Source organism: Elgaria multicarinata, chromosome 13, assembly GCF_023053635.1.
Source record: "Elgaria multicarinata webbii isolate HBS135686 ecotype San Diego chromosome 13, rElgMul1.1.pri, whole genome shotgun sequence".
Classification (NCBI taxonomy): domain Eukaryota; kingdom Metazoa; phylum Chordata; class Lepidosauria; order Squamata; family Anguidae; genus Elgaria; species Elgaria multicarinata.
This window is the reverse complement of record NC_086183.1, coordinates 4,400,124-4,419,113: the sequence shown is the minus strand read 5'-3', so window position 1 is coordinate 4,419,113 and position 18,990 is coordinate 4,400,124. Positions and strand designations below refer to the sequence as shown.

At 47.1% G+C, this 18,990-nt stretch overlaps 1 protein-coding gene across 1 annotated transcript in view; it reads left to right on the top strand.

The window, feature by feature from the left end:
* CSMD2 (CUB and Sushi multiple domains 2) overlaps positions 1 to 18,552 on the top strand; it is a 784,677-nt gene extending 766,125 nt beyond the window's left edge. Inside the window, exons 63-70 of the mRNA XM_063140724.1 lie at positions 4,600 to 4,711; positions 5,654 to 5,833; positions 6,583 to 6,648; positions 9,329 to 9,490; positions 13,143 to 13,255; positions 14,379 to 14,466; positions 16,017 to 16,155; positions 18,380 to 18,552. Coding sequence (XP_062996794.1) covers positions 4,600 to 4,711; positions 5,654 to 5,833; positions 6,583 to 6,648; positions 9,329 to 9,490; positions 13,143 to 13,255; positions 14,379 to 14,466; positions 16,017 to 16,155; positions 18,380 to 18,539 — 1,020 coding nt within the window. The 3' untranslated portion in view covers positions 18,540 to 18,552. The remainder of the gene's footprint in view (positions 1 to 4,599; positions 4,712 to 5,653; positions 5,834 to 6,582; positions 6,649 to 9,328; positions 9,491 to 13,142; positions 13,256 to 14,378; positions 14,467 to 16,016; positions 16,156 to 18,379) is intronic.
* Positions 18,553 to 18,990: the final 438 nt, after the last annotated feature.

The window sequence follows — 18,990 nt, the reverse complement described above, 5'->3', positions numbered from 1 at the left end:
GAGATTTGCTCAAACCTCCCATCCAATTGCTGCTCGATTTGTGCAGGATTCCCATTTGTGCAGAACAAGCAGCAAATCACAAATGCAAATGGGAATCGGGCACAAGATGAGCAGTGCGATGAAGTCCAGAGAATCCTGGCAATCTCAAACATCACTTGTTTGCCCATCCCTACTGACCAGCAGCCATCGACAGTCTTCTCCTCCATGATTTTATCTAATATCCCTTGAAAGATGGTCTCCATCACAAGATCCTCTGTCAGCAAATCCCGTAAGTTAACTTTATCTTTATGTAAAGCAGTCCTGGTTCTTCGGCATGAATGAGATCTTCGCCATGGGCAATCTGAATGGCCTTCATAGCTCATGGAATCATTTGTAAGGGCACCGTATTTGGAATATGCTTGCAAACTACCCATTATTATGATGGAATGGGGTGTGTGGAGGGTAAAAGCTTTGGAGGGACGTCCGTCTACTAGGGATGTTCATCCTTTAGAAAATCTGGGCCTTTTGGGGCCTGATGGATCTCCACTGTCCATCTGGCTTGGCTTTTCCTGAAATTTGGGGATATTTTTTTTCCTCTTGTCAATAGAAAATTGCCCAAATTGTGGGCACACTGCACATAATTGGTGCAAATACCATCCATAGTTTACAGAAATTATACAAATTGCAGTTGGAATTTGTGCAATCAGGGTTTGCAGAAACAGCTGGAATTTGTGCAAATTACACGAATTTGCTATTTGTGCAACTTTGTGTTGATGAGGAAAATCTGCAAGCTTCCCTGACTCACTCAATACAGATTGAAGTCCAGCCATCTCACAGGGAAGTGAGCCAAAATCCAGGGGGCTGAGCTGCTGAAAACCCAGCGAAATTCACCCCCTGGATTGGTTCCTCTGGCATATCAATCTCCCACCACTGCCGCTACCCGTATGGAATCCTCATCATTGAGGACCAGGCCAGGTTTTTCTCCCTCTCATATAATTTTAGACTTCAGTGGGGTCATCTAATGAAGCTGAATGAGTGGAGATTCAGGACAGAGAAATGGAAGTGTGTCTTCACACTGCACTTTTTTTAAAAATGAATTCGCTTTGAACAAGCTGTGGTGATGGGCTCAAATGTAGATGGCTTTTAAAAAGGGATTAGACAGACTCATGGAGGATACTGTTATCCGTGGCTACTCCTCATAATGCTTACTACCTCCAGGAGCATGTCTTTGTATATCAATTGGTGGGGAATCTCAGTAGGAGAAAGCTATTGCGCTCATGTCTGGCTTGTGGGCTGCCCAGGTGCATCTGGTTGGCCATTGTGGGGGAAGTCCTTACAATTTTAGAAATAGAAGGCAGGTTGTACCTTTGAAGTCTTGCCTTCACCTGTGCCACCCACAGGCTACCTGACAGGACTATCTACACCACTTGCATTTGGGACTTCACTCAATCCCCCCTGTTCTGATGACACTTGTGAGGATTTAGGCCTACTGCTGCTGTTCCTGCCTCGCCTTTAGCCTTTTTGACCCCACAGCTCCACAGCCCAGCAACCCAGCCCTCAGTTTCCCATCCCGCTGCCACCATTAACTGTATCCTCCTCAGTCACTCTTCCACAGACCTCACTAGTTGTTGTTTGAATTAATTGGAATTTGTTAATATAAGTAATTGCATGTCAATGAGTTTATTGGTTTCCTCAGTTGCAGTGTGCATGGTTATAAGGTTTCTTCATGTATTGGCTTCTGTCAGTTCTTTCTTAAAAGGTTTCTCTATAGAATTCTTACTATCTATATTCTCAAATATCTTTATTCTCAACACAATATCTCACACCAATCCTTCCTATCCAGTATCTGCCCCTCAGTCTCTTCACACTCTACAGTCCAACACACACACACTTCTCCTACCCCCTCATATATCCCTTTAGTCTTTCATATATTCATCTACTACTCTTTTCATATATCTCTTAACTTCCCCTAAGTCCTATCAGCTCAGGCTATATATACACAGAACACATTTCTCCAGCTCCTCCCACTCTCACTCTTCCAGCCAATCCAAGCACTCCCCCTGCCACCATCCAATCAGCCCTCAGGCATTCACTCCCCTTTCTTCTACTTTATACTTACCTGAGCCTGTAAATACGAATTGTGAGTGCATTGAGGCCTACTTACTTCCTGGAACCTCAAGCATAATATAAACAATAACTTTGCAAATATTTACATTTAAGGCACCTGAATATCACAGTACCCTCACTACAACTGTGCCCCTTTTCCTTTCGCCCCCCCAAAGTACATGGGAGTCATTCACAGCTGTGGCGAGAAAGGAAAGGGGTGCACTTAGGGACACCCCACTTGTGGGCTTAGCTGACTCTGGTGATGGCCAACAAGGAGAACCCAAAATCGATCTTCCTTCCTTGATGCTGGGGGCCTGATCCTCACAGCTCTTTTCCGTACCTCCCTGCCTGTCATCTGCATAGCAACATCCCAGGGCATGTATATGTGTGCATTATTTATTTAGCTAAGTATTTTTATGCTGCTCCTCAGCCAAAAAGGATCCCAACGGATTCACATTGGTTCGAATTTCTACAAATCCAACTTGTGGATTGCACAGTGGACTGGCTTTTCTTGACTTACATGGATTCTGTGGACTCTTAGACTGGTTTTTCATTTTTGAGGGGGTTTGCATGAATTTGCATTTGTGCCAACGCTCACTTGCCCACTTGTGCAAATGCATTGGTGTGCATGTTACTGTGCATTTGATTTTTCATTAGCATGCATTTGTGCAAGCATTTTCATTAACTTGTATTAGTGCTAATGCGAATTCCCGCAAATCTCCCCCTTCAAAAGTGAATTAGCATAAATAGATGAAATTCTGGTTTAAAAAACCAAACCAAAAAAAAAAACACATATCAATGAGTCAGCAACTGAATGAATGACTCAGATGGAACAAAACACAGATGGAATAAAATAAAACCCACATATCCATCGCATGTAGTTCATTCCTCTTTCCTCTCTAAGCATATTACTTGCCAAGATGAATCACAAGAGGGGATTAATAATACATTTTTGTGGACATTTAATCAAAAACAATTTTTATTATCATTATTCCCACAAAGTTGCTGGGTTTAAGTGTATTAATTCTAACTTCCACTGTTAATCCTGAGATGCAGCAAATGATACCCTAACAATTTGCTTTGATTAGGAGAGTTATAATTAACTTGAGATGAATCAGAATTTCGTTTATCCTTGCAAATCCTGCAAGCACGTCCCATTTGCAACTCGAGCAGGATAACACAGTCTCTGGAAACTTTTGCAAATTCCCCAACATGCACTCATGTCCCCCAAAATGTACATTTTATATTTAAAAAATGCACATTTTCACACTTTATGGGTTGGGCAGATTGTGTGTGTGTGTGTGTGTGTGTGTGTGTGTGTGTGTGCATTTTTTAAAGGTCTTCACATCTTGGGAAAGTTCTGACTGCAACTCAGAGCAGATTCAACGCCCCACTGACATCGGAGCCACCAGCCTCCACTGCTTCTAATGGAGGCATCTCTTAGACATACCGATAAGAACTAGGGATGTACAGATCCGTCAATAGCCCCTGGCTGGGATTGCCGGTCATTTTATAACAAGCTTGTTGCATCTCATTTCCACGTGAGCTTGTAACTGCACATATTTTTGTTTTGTTTTGTGGAATACATCGCAAGCTCAGAAATGTAGAGACGTCCAGCCACAAATGAGGTTCAAGTCCACATTTAGATTTGGGAAGGTAAATCCATTTAAAAATAAAACCTGACAGGAGCAAGTTTCTCTCACATGCATGCCCACCATGTACAATTTTATTGACCTCTGCCGCTGGTGTCCAGTGGAGTCCGGGAGTCCAGTGGACTCCCCGAGTCTGCCTGCCAGACCCAATTGGGCACCCGTGGTGTGATTGGGGACCCGCGCTCCAAGCACCCGCGAGGTAATTTCTGGAGCAAGGGAGGATGGTTGCTGAGGGCGTGTTGGGCCTTGCTGAGCCTCGAAGGAAGCTCCCGAGGCTTGAATGAGTGGGAGTGGGTGGATGGCGACATTGGCGAGGTGAGCATCCAATGGAGGCTCACCCATCCCTAACCTTTTTTTTTTGTCCTGGAAATAAAATGCCCCCAAAGTGTTAACCTTTTCCCATAGGGAAGGTGATCCCATGCCTTGGTCATTTTGACTTCTCTTTTCCTATTCCTTTTGGAATAGGACAACCAGAATTCTGGATGCAGCAGTTTGTACATGACATTGTATGGGTATAATTGTTGTTAGTTGCCTTGAAAATCATGTGGTGGGAAACTGGAATACGATTTCAACAAACAAATACTGGCAGCAAAATAGACATACATATATTATAATTTGTTGTTTGGGGTATTAGTAACTTTGTCCTCCATGTCTTTGGTCACCTGAAAGAGAGAGAGAGAGAGAGAGAGAGAGAGAGAGAGGAGGAGGAGGAGGAGGAGGAGGAAGAGGGGCAGAAAACATATGGATTAAAAAAATTAAGAGGGCCTCATCTCACCAGCTGGAATTAAAGGTATCCCCCAGATCTGCCAAGCTGATGTCTTTTGCTTTACATGATTCATTACCTGGTTTCCCATTCCAACAGGTCGGGAGTGTCATCTTTTTCAAGTGCCACAAAGGACACCTGTTGCAAGGATCCACCACGAGAACCTGCCTCCCCAATCTGACGTGGAGCGGAGTGCAGCCAGGTTGCATCCGTGAGTCTTGCAGCCTGATCTTAAGCAGAACGGCTCAGCTGGCTCTGGCGGTGCAGCTGGCACTCAAATCCGGGGGATTGGGGTGTGCAGTGAAGCAGGTCATCCAGACTGCCTTTGGGGCCTCAATATGCTGCGTGGAGAGTGGGAGGCCTGGCAGGCTGGAGGCAATGAGGAGCCAAGCAGGCAGGCAGTCCACCTGGGAGCAGGTGGGCAGGAAAGTGGGTAAACTGGGACAGGCAGGCTGAAAACAGCTCCTCGGAGGCTGCCATCTAGCTCACTGCTTTCTGCACCAGCCTTCCCCAATCTAGTGCCTGCCATATGTTTTGGATGACACTCCCTATCATTCCTGGCCATGGGCAATGGTGGCTGCGGCTGATGGGTATTGAAGTCTAAAGCATCTTGGGGAAGACTGGTCAACATCCGGTGGCCGTGGCTCCCCTGCCCTAACTGGAGATGTCAGGCATTGGACCTGGAACCGTTGGCATGCCAAGTACACGCTCTCCAACTAGGAATGCCCATTGCTGGGAAATCTGCATTTGCAAGCTGAGCCGTCGGTTTCTTCCCAAAATTCAGGATTTTCTTTTAATGATTTGCGTAAAAAGCCATTCTCCACCCATGACCAGAGGTCTCCAGAGCAACAGATCGCTATGATCAGAGGAGCCGGGCGAGAGTCAGCCGCTTCTGTAGGGACTCCACTGGCCCCTTGAGTGAACTGAAACCTTCCCTGGGGTTTTAGGTGCAAAATCCCCTCTGGCCACCGTAGTTGGAGGCGCTGAAGTGCAGCAGAGGTCAGGACAGCATTTCCCGCCCCTGGTAAGTGGGATTGGCCCCAATAGCAGAGACCCCTGACGCCTCTCAGTGACCGATCCCAGTTGAAGCAACATTTTGTGCAGGTGTGAGTCATGCTGGGATTTCAGGGTGCTCTTATCCATGTCTTCCCAGCTCACAACTGCAAGGAGCCGGAGACCCCAACCCACGCCAATGTGGGCGCTCTGGACCTGCCGTCCCTCGGATACACCTTGATCTACTCTTGCCAGAGCGGCTTTTACCTCACCGGAGGCTCAGAGCACAGGACCTGCAAAGCGGATGGCAGCTGGACAGGGAAACCCCCTATTTGCCTGGGTAAGCAGGCTGCAGTGAGCCTGGCCAAAAGGTGCTCCTCTTTTCAGTTTACGTTTACGGCTTGCACGATCCCGACCATTAATCTCCAAACCATTTCTTTCCTTTGCCCCCAAAGTCTCCTATGACTGTCTTCCCTCACCTGGTACCCTCCAGATGTTTTGGGCTACAACTCCGAGTAGCCTCCTGCCAAAACATAGAGCCCCAAGTTGGGAAAGGCTCTCGTAAGACTTGCCTTTCGAGATCAGTCCAAGCATTTTGTCTGCAGTACTAGCCAGCCAGATGTTTCCAGGAAAACTGATCAGAAAGCCCTCCCTCCTTGCTGGGCAGAATGAAAGATATTGTGCCTCTGAACATGGAGGTTCCATCTCGCTTTCATGGCTAAAAATCATAGATGGACCTATCCTCTAAATTTGCCTAAAAGCCATTTAAGTTAGCTGCTGTCGTTACATCTTGTGGCATCATTTATTCTGGATGTCAGTCAGAACCAGCCAGAACTCTAAAGGGGCTAGCCAAGGTGCTGAAGCCAATCCCCCAAATAGGCCGTGCTTCACTTCTTCCTTCTAGGGAAGATGTTCCAGTCCCTCAACAAAGGGAGGCCCTTCCTTTCCAACCCAAGCAGGAGTTCTCTTTTATTCATGACGCAGCTGACCCGAATCAGATCCTTCTTATGTCCCCATCTGTCATGACAGATCTGGATACCCCCCTGCTCAGATGTGAACACTCTCTGTTCCTTTGTTTGTCTTTTCCAGCAGACGTCCGACCCAGTGGGAGGCCAGTGGGCACAGCGAGGGACCCGCCCCTTCCAAAAGTGTCAGGTACGGCTTTTGCTTATTACATCTTAGCAGCAAATTTCTAAAATCAATTCGAAGAAGAAATAATATCAAGACCACCCCGGACCCAAAACCTCTGACGGGATCAGGTTTCAATACCTGCAAACTTCCGCAATTAATTGATTAGTTAATCGGTTAAAACTCATGCCATTGATCAACTAAGATATCTTTAATTGAATGGCAGTCCAATGCAGAGCGGAGACTTTTCTTTCTCTTTTTCTTTTTGCCCGTCTAGCTGAGGCATTCTGGTGGGCAGGAGGAAGAGGCTGGTGCAGCCTTGGGATAGCTCTTACCCCAGTCTCTCCAGTCTCCACCCTTTGCTGCACCAGGGGAATGCCACCATCTTCCTGTCTCCAAGGTTGAGTTCCTGACCTCTGAGAGCAGCCGGTGCAGGAGATGGGGAGGGGGTTGGAGCTCCGATTCCCAGCTCCAAGGTCGGAGTGCTGTCTCTGACCTTGGAGCTGGGAATCCAAAATACCCTATGGCCCATCAGATGCCATCCAAGGCCCATAGCGTTGCTTCCTTAACAGAAAAAGGAGCATTAAAGGGAAAGATAAGCCTTGCCTAATGTGCTGAACCATATTTTGAGGTCCTATCCCAGGGATACCCAAATGACAGAAAGGTGGTGTAGAAATAGATTTTTTTAAAATAAATAATCCCTGTCTGCCCCTACATGTATGTAAGTTGGGAAGAACCAGCATAAAACCATCATAAAAATTAGGTCTGGGGTGAGAATTGCCAAAATTGTAATTCTGGGGGAAATAAAATAGTGGACGGACGACTAAAAGAAGAGATGTGTTGTTCCTGCCACTGCAAAACTGACTGAGTGAGTAGAGAATAAGAAAAAGAAATCCTCCCTAATGGCAATGAATTTCACCCCATTTCACCCTAATTTTGTGCCCTCCTCTCATTTTGCTGAGCCTCGTGTGGTGCAGAGTGGTAAGCAGCAGTTACTGCAGCCAAAACTCTCCCCACGGCCTGAGTTCGATCCCAGGGGAAGCTGGTTCTCCAGCAGCCGGCTCAGGTCGACTCAGCCTTCCATCCTTCTGAGGTGGGTAAAATGAGCACCCAGCTAGCTGGGGGAAAGGTAACCATGACTGGGGAAGGCAATGGCAAACCACCCCACTACAAAGTCTGCCAAGAAAACGTCAGCGAAAGCAGGCGTCCCTCTAGGAGTCAGCAATGACTCAAGTGCTTGCACGAGAGGGTCCTTCCCTCTCCTTTCCTCATTTTGCTGCTTCCGAATAAGGCCACAAAATTAGGCGTCAATTTGATTGTCAAACTTTAAAAATCCACCCAGAAGATTCGCTACACACCTTAAAATAAGTCACTCAGCCATCCATTTTTTTAAAAAAAAAACCACAACCTAATGACAAAATAGGGAAAGATCAGGCCATGCTAGGAAGGATGTTCCTCAAAGTGGGTGCCACCACAAAGAATGCTCTGCCCTGAACCCTTCCCTGCAAATCAAATAAAGCAGGGATATTTAGCAAAAAGGGATCATATATTGGAGAAAATAATGTTCAAATTAGGGGTGTGCACAGACCCCCACTCCGCTTCACTTTAAGATCCGCCATTTTCGGATCGGCCCGCTCCGCCCCGCCCCCACTCCGCCTGTGCCCACTCCGCTCCGCTCGGAGCTCCGGATCCGGATCGGAGCTCCGGTCCCCCCCATAGGGGGGGTTACCGGGCCCTGCCGCCATCGCCGCCCATGCAGCGACGGCAGCAGAGCCCGGTAAGGAGGAGGGGGGCCTTACCTGCCTCCGTCCGTGGTCCGTCGCCGTCTTCAAGTGCGGCCCAGACTTCCTGCTGGAACCACGGGCTCAATTGGAGACGCTGACGGACCGCGGACGGAGGCAGGTAAGGGAGAGGAGGGCGGGGGGGGTTACCGGGCCCTGCGGCCATCGCCGGCCATGCGGCGACGGCGGCAGAGCCCGGTAAGGGACCAAGGGGGAGGGGGCCTTACCTGCCTCCGTCCGCGGTCCGTCGCCGTCTTCAATTGAGCCCGCGGTTCCACCAGGAAGTTTGGGCCGCAAGTGCGGCCCAGACTTCCTGCTGGAACCACGGGCTCAATTGGAGACGCTGACGGACCGCAGACGGAGGCAGGTAAGGGAGAGGAGGGCGGGGGGCGTTACCGGGCCCTGCTGCCGTCGCCGCATGGGCGACAGCGACAGCGACAGCGGCAGGGCCCGGTAAACCCCACTTACCTTTCCGGCGGAGCGCCGGATCGAGGCGAAGGATCCGCCTTCACCTCGATCCTCTTTGCCACACTCCGCCAGCCCCCCAATCCTCTTCGCCTCCGCCTTAAGGGCAGGCGAAGCCCCCCGCTCCGCTACTGCTTCTCCGGTCCGATTAGAAGCGGAGCACATCCCTAGTTCAAATATGCATTGTATCAGGAAAACCAGTTCCCAAAAATGTGTCTATTAGGCAAAAACAATGCGGGCACAAAATGCGGTATTAGGAGAAATAAGAAGAAAAATGCTTAAGAACTTCCATGCAAATTTGAAAAAAAAAATCTCAAAGTTTTAGATCAACCAAACTTAACCTTGGAAAAATGAGAAATGGAGAGAATCCAGAATTGACAGATTTCTCTATCCCAATCTCCTGAATTACCTCCTTGCCCCAAATATCTTTCCTATCCTGTTTTGCTTTGCATTGTCTCTAGTTCCTGCTGATGTCTTTGCAAAAAACTCCTTTTGGAAAGGCTCATATGAGTACATGGGCAAGAAGCAGCCAGCCATGCTGTCCGTCACAAGCTTTGATCCAGTCACCAGTAAAGTCAACGCCACCCTAATAGACCACAGCGGCGTGGAGTTGCAAGTGTCTGGTAAGGTGGCCAGTCGCCTCCGTTTCTATGGATCCTCTTTCATGGTGGGGGGATGGAGTCACATCCCATCCATGTTGGGCAGTGTTGAAGGGGAGGTGCTCCACACACCACCTAACCATATAGCATGCACTGTCAACCTATTGATGAAAGTATGGATGTCTAGCCATCCATATGGGAGAGGCCATGGCTCAGGGGTAAAGTGCCTGTTTTGCCTGCAGAAGGTTACAGGCTCCATTTCCAGCATCTCCAGGTAGTGCTGGGGAAACTCCTGCCTGAAACCCTGGAGAGCTGCTGCCAGTCAGTGCAGGCAATACTGAACTAGATGGACCAATGTTCTGACTCATTATAAGGCAGCTTTCTATGCTCCTATCTTCCTGCCATGATAATAAGACCCATGATAATTTGGAATGAAACTCCAGCTTAAGGATCCAGATGCAGTTGATCTTGATAGGCTGGAGCGCTGGGCTGAAAACAACAGAATGAAATTTAATAGGGATAAATGCCAAGTTCTACAATTAGGAAATAGAAACCAAATGCACAGTTACAAGACGGGGGATACTTGGCTCAGCAATACTACAAACGAGAAGGATCTTGGAATTGTTGTAGATCGCAAGCTGAATATGAGCCAACAGAGCGATATGGCTGCAAGAAAGGCAAATGCTATTTGGGGCTGCATTAATAGAGGTATAGCTTCCAATCAGATTCCATTCTTGAGTCTTGAGGGCTACCATCCCTTTAATTAAAAGTTTCCCATTCACCCCTATTTTATTGGTTTCTGCTCAGAACAGCTGGGCGATTAGTAATAAAGAACTTTTCTAAACAAGGCTATTAACCTACTGTTAATGGTTTCATTACAGAACTGAGATCAGATTTCTACACAAAAAGTTTTTCTTTTTCTGCCTTTCCATATGTCCTGCTCCCTAACCTCAAGGTGATGCTGTGGTATAGGAGAATAACGCCATTGTGCTGGAAGGCAGAAACAAACTTCAAAGTGATCTTGATAGGCTGGAGTGCTGGGCTCAAAACAACGGAATGAAATATAATAGGGATAAATGCCAAGTTCTACATTTAGGAAATAGAAACCAAATACACAGTTACAAGATGGGGGATACTTGGCTCAGCAATACTACAAATGAGAAGGATCTTGGAATTGTTGTAGATAGCAAGCTGAATAAGAGCCAACAGTGCAATATGGCTGCAAGAAAGGCAAATGCTATTCTGGGCTGCATTAATAGAAGTATATCTTCCAAATCACATGAGGTACTGGTTCCTCTCTATTCGGCTCTGGTTAGGCCTCATCTAGAGTATTGCGTCCAGTTCTGGATTCCACAATTCAAGAAGGACGCAGACAAGCTGGAGCGTGTTCAGAGGAGGGCAACCAGGATGATCAGGGGTCTGGAAACAAAGCCCTATGAAGAGAGACTGAAAGAACTGGGCATGTTTAGCTTGGAGAAGAGAAGATGGAGGGGAGACATGATAGCACTCTTATTATTATTATTATTATTATTATTATTATTATTATTAATTGTATTTTTATACCGCCCAATAGCTGAAGCTTCAAATACTTAAAAGGTTGTCACACAGAGGAGGGCCAGGATCTCTTCTCGATCATCCCAGAGTGCAGGACATGGAATAATGGGCTCAAGTTACAGGAAACCAGATTCTGGCTGGTCATCAGGAAAAACTTCCTGGCTGTTAGAGCAGTACGACAATGGAATCAGTTACCTAGGGAGGTTACCTAGGAATCAGTTACCTAGGGAGGTTACCTAGGGAGGTTGTGGGCTCTCCCACACTAGAGGCCTTCAAGAGGCAGCTGGACAAACATCTGTCAGGGATGCTTTAAGGTGGATTCCTACATTGAGCAGGGGGTTGGACTCAATGGCCTTATAGGCCCCTTCCAACTCTACTATTCTATGATTCTATGCTTGAAAGAGAGCGCCCTTCCTGCCCTTCCTGCTGGTGGCATCTAACCAAAGGGATGATGACACTTCTTGGATAGTCACAAGTAGTTGAGACTTTGTCCATGGTTAGAATAAAGCAACTTGGCTTTTGTATTGCCCCTTAATTGCATTTGTGTTGCCCCTTAATTTCACTGCACATTTAATTGCATTTATTTTTTTATCTAGTGTGTTATCCATTCACCCAGTTTGGAGAAAGCCTTTTGGCGTTTTCTGCCTTGGGATTTTCACCACAGCATATAGTGTCACCTGCAGACTTGGGCAACATAACTAAAACATGGATGAGTTCCAGCTTGGTGCAATCAGAGTTGGGTACCAGCAGTGGAGTAGTGGGACCCAGGTTCACAGGGTCTTGAAGCAGCAGGGGCATGGATAGCACCTGCCAGCCCCCTCACAATCCACTGTTCCATCAAGAGCTTAACTGCAATCCTCACAGTAACTGCAGCAGGGTGGGATGGATTTTTCAGCAAACATATTGTTTTGAGCTATCCCAGTTGTAATGCAATGTTTTTTGGGGGTGGCTTCATCTTGAATGAGCAGTTAAGACCTTGTTTTATAAAAGCTCTGCTCCTGATAGAGATGGAAACAGCTAGAATTGATTTGTTGATACGGATCAACACAGCTGCCTGTTTCGCCCCTCCTTGGGGTGGGAGTGGGGTAGCTATCAGGAGTGACATGATGAGTGCCTGCACTTCAAAATTTACCACTACACCACTGGATACACACCTAGGCCATAGCTAGACCTAGGGTGTATCCCAGGATTGTCCTGGGATCAAACCTGTTCATCTAAGTGCCACACAGGGCATCTAGCGCTCAGGCAGGGAGGAACCCGGGATGATCCTGGGATAAACCTTAGGTCTAGCTATGGCCCTAGTGAGTGGAAGAGGCCTAAGGCTTCACAGAGCATCCAAGAACACTGTGATGTTGCCTTCCAAAACTATGGTGTAAACTAGGGCTGTCATGGGTAGGGTGACCATATGAAAAGGAGGACAGGGCTCCTGTATCTTTAACAGTTGTATAGAAAAGGGAATTTCAGCAGGTGTCATTTGTATATATGGAGAACCTGGTGAAATTTCCTCTTCATCACAACAGTTAAAGCTGCAGGAACTATACTAACCAAATTTAAAAGAGGGTAGGGCACCTGCAGCTTTAACTGTTGTGATGAAGAGGGAATTTCACCAGGTTCTCCATATATACAAATGACACCTGCTGAAATTCCCTTTCCAATACAACTGTTAAAGATAGAGGAGCCCTGTCCTCCTTTTCATATGGTCACCCTAGTCATGGGAGTCCAAGGAAGGAGTGGAATCCAGCACACTCCCCCTGCCCCACGCAGCCTCCCAGAACCCATTTGCTGAGCTCCTGCATGGCCCGTGAGCACACAACCCCCTCAGTAAGCTGCCATTTTGCAAAAATAATAATAATGGTGGCTCAGATTTTTCCAGAAATGCAATGTTACATAAATTGCAGTACTAAAGGTGCCACTTATGCCACATATAGGTGGCTCATCCAAGGAGTCAAACAGGGGCGGTCGGATGGCTGGCAGTAGCTCAGCAAGCACCTCGTGGTGTGGACAGAGGTGAGTCCACCCATCCCTAGTGTAAACTTCTCTTTGTCTTACCCCCTTTTCTTTTTCACAAGTCCAACCCATGTGCTCTTGTAGGTCCAACACTCCTGTTGTCTTCTTCTTTCAGGTATTTACAAAAGAGAAGACGTGCATCTCCTTCTTCAGGTGTACCAGATTACAGGTCCGGTGGAGATCTTCATGAACAAATTCAAGAATGATAAGTGGGCTTTAGATGGGCATGTAAGTCCTCGTGCACAAACCTGCATATTGACCTTTTCCTTTGCCCCATCCACACATTATGCTTGCAGAGTTTGCCTGAAGTGTTTCAATGGCGGAAGTATTAGAGGGGTCAGGAAAAAATGTGAGGATTGTTATGAGGAAAAGCAAGAGTAGCAGGTCAGCAGGAGAAGGATTGTGCAATCCTTCTGCATAAGGCCTACTGCGCAAGAGTAGAGTTTTTCAACTGGTTACTGTAGCTGTGGAATATCCCCATCCAAGGTGACCCACTGGGCTACTTCCTCCCTTCTTAGGTGCTAATATTCCTGTTGGAACATGCCTTTGGCTCCTAATTCTTCTGGACCAAGCACTGTGATTAGGCCTGACACAAGAAGTCAAGAAAGGCTTGCTTGTAAAAGTGAACAGCCCTGCACAATTTCTGTGAATAGAATCAGGGCAGGCAGCTGACTCCCAACTTCACTGGCGATGCAGGTCAGCCAGGAAACGGCTCCCCTTGTGACCCACATGATCGCAGAGCATTGCCCTCTTCATCCTGGCCAGCAAGGCGGGTGCTCCCTTGTCTCGCCAGCCAGCATGAGCGTGGAACACACTGACAGAGGAAAGGCACCCCTTGTCTTTTGGCATGCTCAGTTTCTATGCTGGCCAGCCAGGATGAGAAGAGCCCTCCTGGACGACCAGCATAAACAGAATCAGGCTCCATCGCGTCGCTGATCAAAGATTTCCCCACCCCATATTCTGGAGGGGTTCCAGTATTCAAGAGGGCAATTCAGAGTCTGCTCAGCCACTCAGCACCTGTTGGCCCCATAGTTTGGCCTTGAAAAAAAATGGCATGTTTCTGCAATTTTATGTACTGTTTAATTGTTTTCTTGTACGGTTCCAAATTTATTTGTGTAGTTTTGCAGGAGATGGCTAGATCCAGTGGAGGCTGGTGGCTCTGATGTCAGTGGGTTAGCTCCTTTAGAGCTCTGACTGAAACCCAGCCTGGATTCACCACCCCACTGATTTCGGAGCCACCAGCCTCCACTGGCTAGATCTCTATTCTAAACCACTCCTGCTCCCAAGGATAACATCTTCATGCAGTCAGAAACTTTGGATCCTGAGGTTTGCTCATCCTTCTGGAATGCAGGTCACCCCGGAATCATCCAGCGGGATGTTCGTCTACCAAGGTTTTGTGCATGGCAAAGGTTTTGGACAGTTTGGCCTCCAGAGGCTAGGTAAGACGCCCTGCTTTAAATCTGAAGTTCCCTCCTATTTTTAAAATATAAATCCACCAGTATTTTCTGTATAAATTATGCAAATTGAAAATGTGCACATTTTTTTCTTATGTTACTTGCTTTAAAACAGTACTTTGCTTAATTTGTTCTTGTTTGCTGGTAACGGCCCCCCGCTAATTGTATTCAACAATCTCTTTGGCACTCTTTCCCTAAGCATTGTTCCCTCTCAAGTCTATCATTATAGCAGGGGCTAGAAACTTGCTTTAAGAAAGATAAAACATGGATGCTAAGTGCCTTAGGAAGCTGAATTCTGCCTCCACTATGACATGTTTCTCTATAAATGTAATAAGTGCACGCACGCACGCACGCACGTGCACACACACACAGAGAGACAAACTGGTTATCATGGCATATCCAGAGCTGTACCAGTAGTTTATCAACTCTACAGCTCTTAGGTATCTCAGGCCATTCCCAAGAATCCTGCCAGAGAGTCTTAGGGTGTGTCTAGACGATGGGATATCCCAGGGATTGCCCTCGGATCATCCCTGTGTGTCCACATGACGCACAGGGGATCCTGGGGTCAGGGAGGGATGATCCCTCCCTTGCCCCGGGATAACCAGGACGGCTTTCATCCTGTTTTTTTCTGTGGTCTCGGGATCGTCCTGAGACCGCAGGAGGTGTGGGCCACCATCCCGGTTTCGTCCCGGCTCCTCGTTGGGGGTGGGGTGGGGGGAGTGGATGGGTTGTTTTGTTTTGTTTTTTTAAAAATACCTTTATCGCTGGAGCGCTGCTGCGCTCATTTTTGATAAAAAGAAAAACACAAAATGGAGGGTGTGGCATCCTTTTCCTCCCGGAACGTTGCGTGCCACATGTAGACTGAGGAAGAGGATCTCACAATCAGCATATCACGAGATCCTCCCCCTTCACACACACACACCCCGGTGCAGACATGCTAGGGATTGAACCTGGGGCTTTTGTATTGCATTTATATGCAGTGGGCACTAGGGATGTATGAGAAAATGGTTCTGTGGAGGTTCCTTTGTGTGTGTGTGTGTGTGTGTGTGTGTGTGTGTGTGTGTGTGTGTGTTTAATGGACTTACCCCATCTGCACCCCCTGAGCTGACACAGAATTGTGTTTCAAAATCTGTGTTTTTGTGAACTTTCTCGAGGGAGAAATGCACCAAAATGTGTATATTTGAGGAATGTGTGTGCCAAACTGCATTTCAGCAATGCAATGTACTTGGGGGGAGAATGTACAAAAATGTGTACATTAATGCATACGTTATGAAAAATGTGCATACACACAAAGTACAAATTTCTGTATGGAGTTTTTGTTAAACAAAAAGAAAGAAAAGAAATGACAAGGTCGTGCAGAAGGAGGAGGGAACAAGCTTGAGCTTTTTTAAAAAAAGAGTGGTCTTGACCAGAATGAGATTGACAGACCTGCCCCTCCTTAAAGGATCTGGGACAGGAGAAGCCCAGCCCCGAGTCTCTTCCTCCCATCAGAGCGCAGCGCAGCACAAGTGGTTTAATGGCATCTTCCTTTCCAGACAGCAGCAGCGTTGAACAGGAGTCCGAGTCGATGGGACATCCGTTCGCATCCAACAGCAGTTCAGTGGCAGCTGCTATCCTTGTGCCTTTCATCGCCCTGATTATTGCAGGGTTTGTGCTCTACCTTTACAAGCACAGGTGAGCCCACCCCCACCCCCACCCCCACCCCCACCCCCCAGGGAGCGAAGAGAAGGGGGGAAAGAAAATAGAAGCCACAGAGAGTCTCGTGGCCCCTTGAGTACTACTAACAGAGTGATTATGATGGTATAAGCCTGCCTTCCCCCTCCCCCAGCCTTGGGCTTCTTCAGACAAGCATTTTACCACACACTCGTGACTGGTCACTCATGGTTCTTCCCAGTAGGGTGACCCTATGGAAAGGAGGACAGGGCTCTTGTATCTTTAACAGTTATATAGAAAAGGGAATTTCAGCAGGTGTCATTCGTATGCAAGCAGCACCTGGTGAAATTCCCTCTTCATCACAACAGTTGAAGCTGCAGGAGCCCTGCCCTCTTTTGACATTTCTTCTCCTCCTTCTCCGTCCCCTTCTCTCTGTTTGTTTTAAGCAGCCAGATCAGGCAGGGAGAGGCTTCTTTTCTCCTCCTGCTGTTTGTCCACTCAAAGTCGTCATGTAACAAAGCTCTTTTTATCCCTGCAGAGGAAAAGATACTGGGGCTACATAACTTCCCCCCTCTGGGTGGGAAACCAGATTTGGAGGGGTTGTAAGGGTTAAGACAGATGTGTTGGACACATGCCACAGTGGGAATGCTGTCAGTTGCAATCCGACACATCTGTAACACACTGGGTTGGGGAAGACGCTCCCACCCCTCATTCCCACGCAGTCATGGCTGGTTCTGCTCATGATGGCAGCCTCCAAGGGGAGAAGAGAGAGAATTGAGATCAGATTTCTGCACAAAAAGCTTTTCTTTTTCTGCCTTTCCATATGTCCTGCTCCCTAACCTCAAGGTGGTGCTGTGGTATAGGAGAATAACACCATTGTGCTGGAAGGCAGAAACAAACTTCAAAGTGATCTTGATAGGCTGGAGTGCTGGGCTCAAAACAACGGAATGAAATATAATAGGGATAAATACCAAGTTCTACATTTAGGAAATAGAAACCAAATACACAGTTACAAGATGGGGGATACTTGGCTCAGCAATACTACAAACGAGAAGGATCTTGGAATTGTTGTAGATCGCAAGCTGAATAAGAGCCAACAGTGTGATATGGCTGCAAGAAAGGCAAATGCTATTCTGGGCTGCATTAATAGAAGTATAGCTTCCAAATCATGGGAGGTACTGGTTCCTCTCTATTCGGCCCTGGTTAGGCCTCATCTAGAGTATTGCGTCCAGTTCTGAGCTCCACACTTCAAGAAGGACGCAGACAAGCTGGAGCGTGTTCAGTGGATGGCAACCAGGATGATCAGGGGTCTGGAAACAAAGCCCTATGAAGAGAGACTGAAAAAACTGGGCATGTTTAGCCCGAAGAAGAGAAGATGGAGGGGAGACATGATAGCACTCTTCAAATACTTAAAAGGTTGTCACACAGAGGAGGGCCAGGATCTCTTCTCGATCCTCCCAGAGTGCAGGACACGGAATAACGGGCTCAAGTTAAAGGAAGCCAGATTCCAGCTGGACATCAGGAAAAACTTCCTGACTGTTAGAGCAGTACGACAATGGAATCAGTTACCTAGGGAGGTTGTGGGCTCTCTCACACTAGAGGCCTTCAAGAGACAGCTGGACAACCATCTGTCGGGGATGATTTAGGGTGGATTCCTGCATTGAGCAGGGGGTTGGACTCGATGACCTTGTAGGCCCCTTTCAACTCTGCTGTTCTATGATTCTAAAGGGTGACAACATTGTCTAAAGCTGCTGTAAACAACTGTGAGTGAGGAATGATGAGCACACAATAAAAGCCTCATGTCGAAAAGCCCAAATTGTCCTTTAATTGCCTCTTATTAGTCAGCTTCTGTTCCCACAGGGGAGGGTAGCTTTAATTACTGGTTTCCTTGCCTAATTTTTGTCTTTTAATTTTTAATAGCTAAACAGAGCTGTTTTCCATTTTTTAAAAAAGGAAGAAAAAGCAGTGCAAGGAAACCGGTATTTAAAGGCTACGTGGGGAACAGAAGCTGACTAAATTCAGCAATCCCCACTGGAATGAAATAAAATTGTAACAACATTTTTACACAATTCTCTTTCAAACAACTAACTTTTGTCCATTGATTTACCTGTTTCTTAAGAGAATTCCATATTCCTATAGGCATCTTTGAATGACGATCTTTGTTCCATTTATTGCTATTCAATAAGATGTAATACATCTGAGCTAATGGTTTCTCTGACTTATTTCTCGGTCCTGTCTGCTGCAGAAGGAGACCGAAGGTGCCATTCAATGGCTATGCTGGCCATGAAAACACCAATGTCCGAGGAACATTTGAAAACCCCATGTACGACCGCAACTTGCAGCCCACGGATATCATGGCCAACGAGGCCGAGTTTACAGTCAGCACTGTGTGCACTGCGGTATAGCACTTACAATCCTAAACACGGTAAGTACTGTGCTGTCCCCCGTTCCCAGGAAAGTTCTCATTAGTCCAGCATTTCAGTTTGAAAAGTCTTTGTTGCACTTTCCTTCATACCAATTCATGGTAAGTCACTGTGTTATTCCCATATTAAAGAAGCTAACAGAGACTGGGGCCACAGCTAGACCTAAGGTTTATCCTGGGATCATCCAGGGTTCGCCCCTGCCTGAGCACTGGATCCCCTGTGTGTCACCTAGATGAACAGGTTTGACCCCTGGATAATCCAGGGATAAACCTTAGGTCTAGCTATGGCCCAAGAGTCCGTGGCTTACTCAAAGGTACAGAGTGCTCCATTGGCCGAAAGAAGATTTGAATTCAAGTTTCCCAGATCCAGTCCTGCCCATTGGGTCAAAAAAATCCTGAATTGTACTAGCTCTGAAATTACTTTTTAAGTTGCC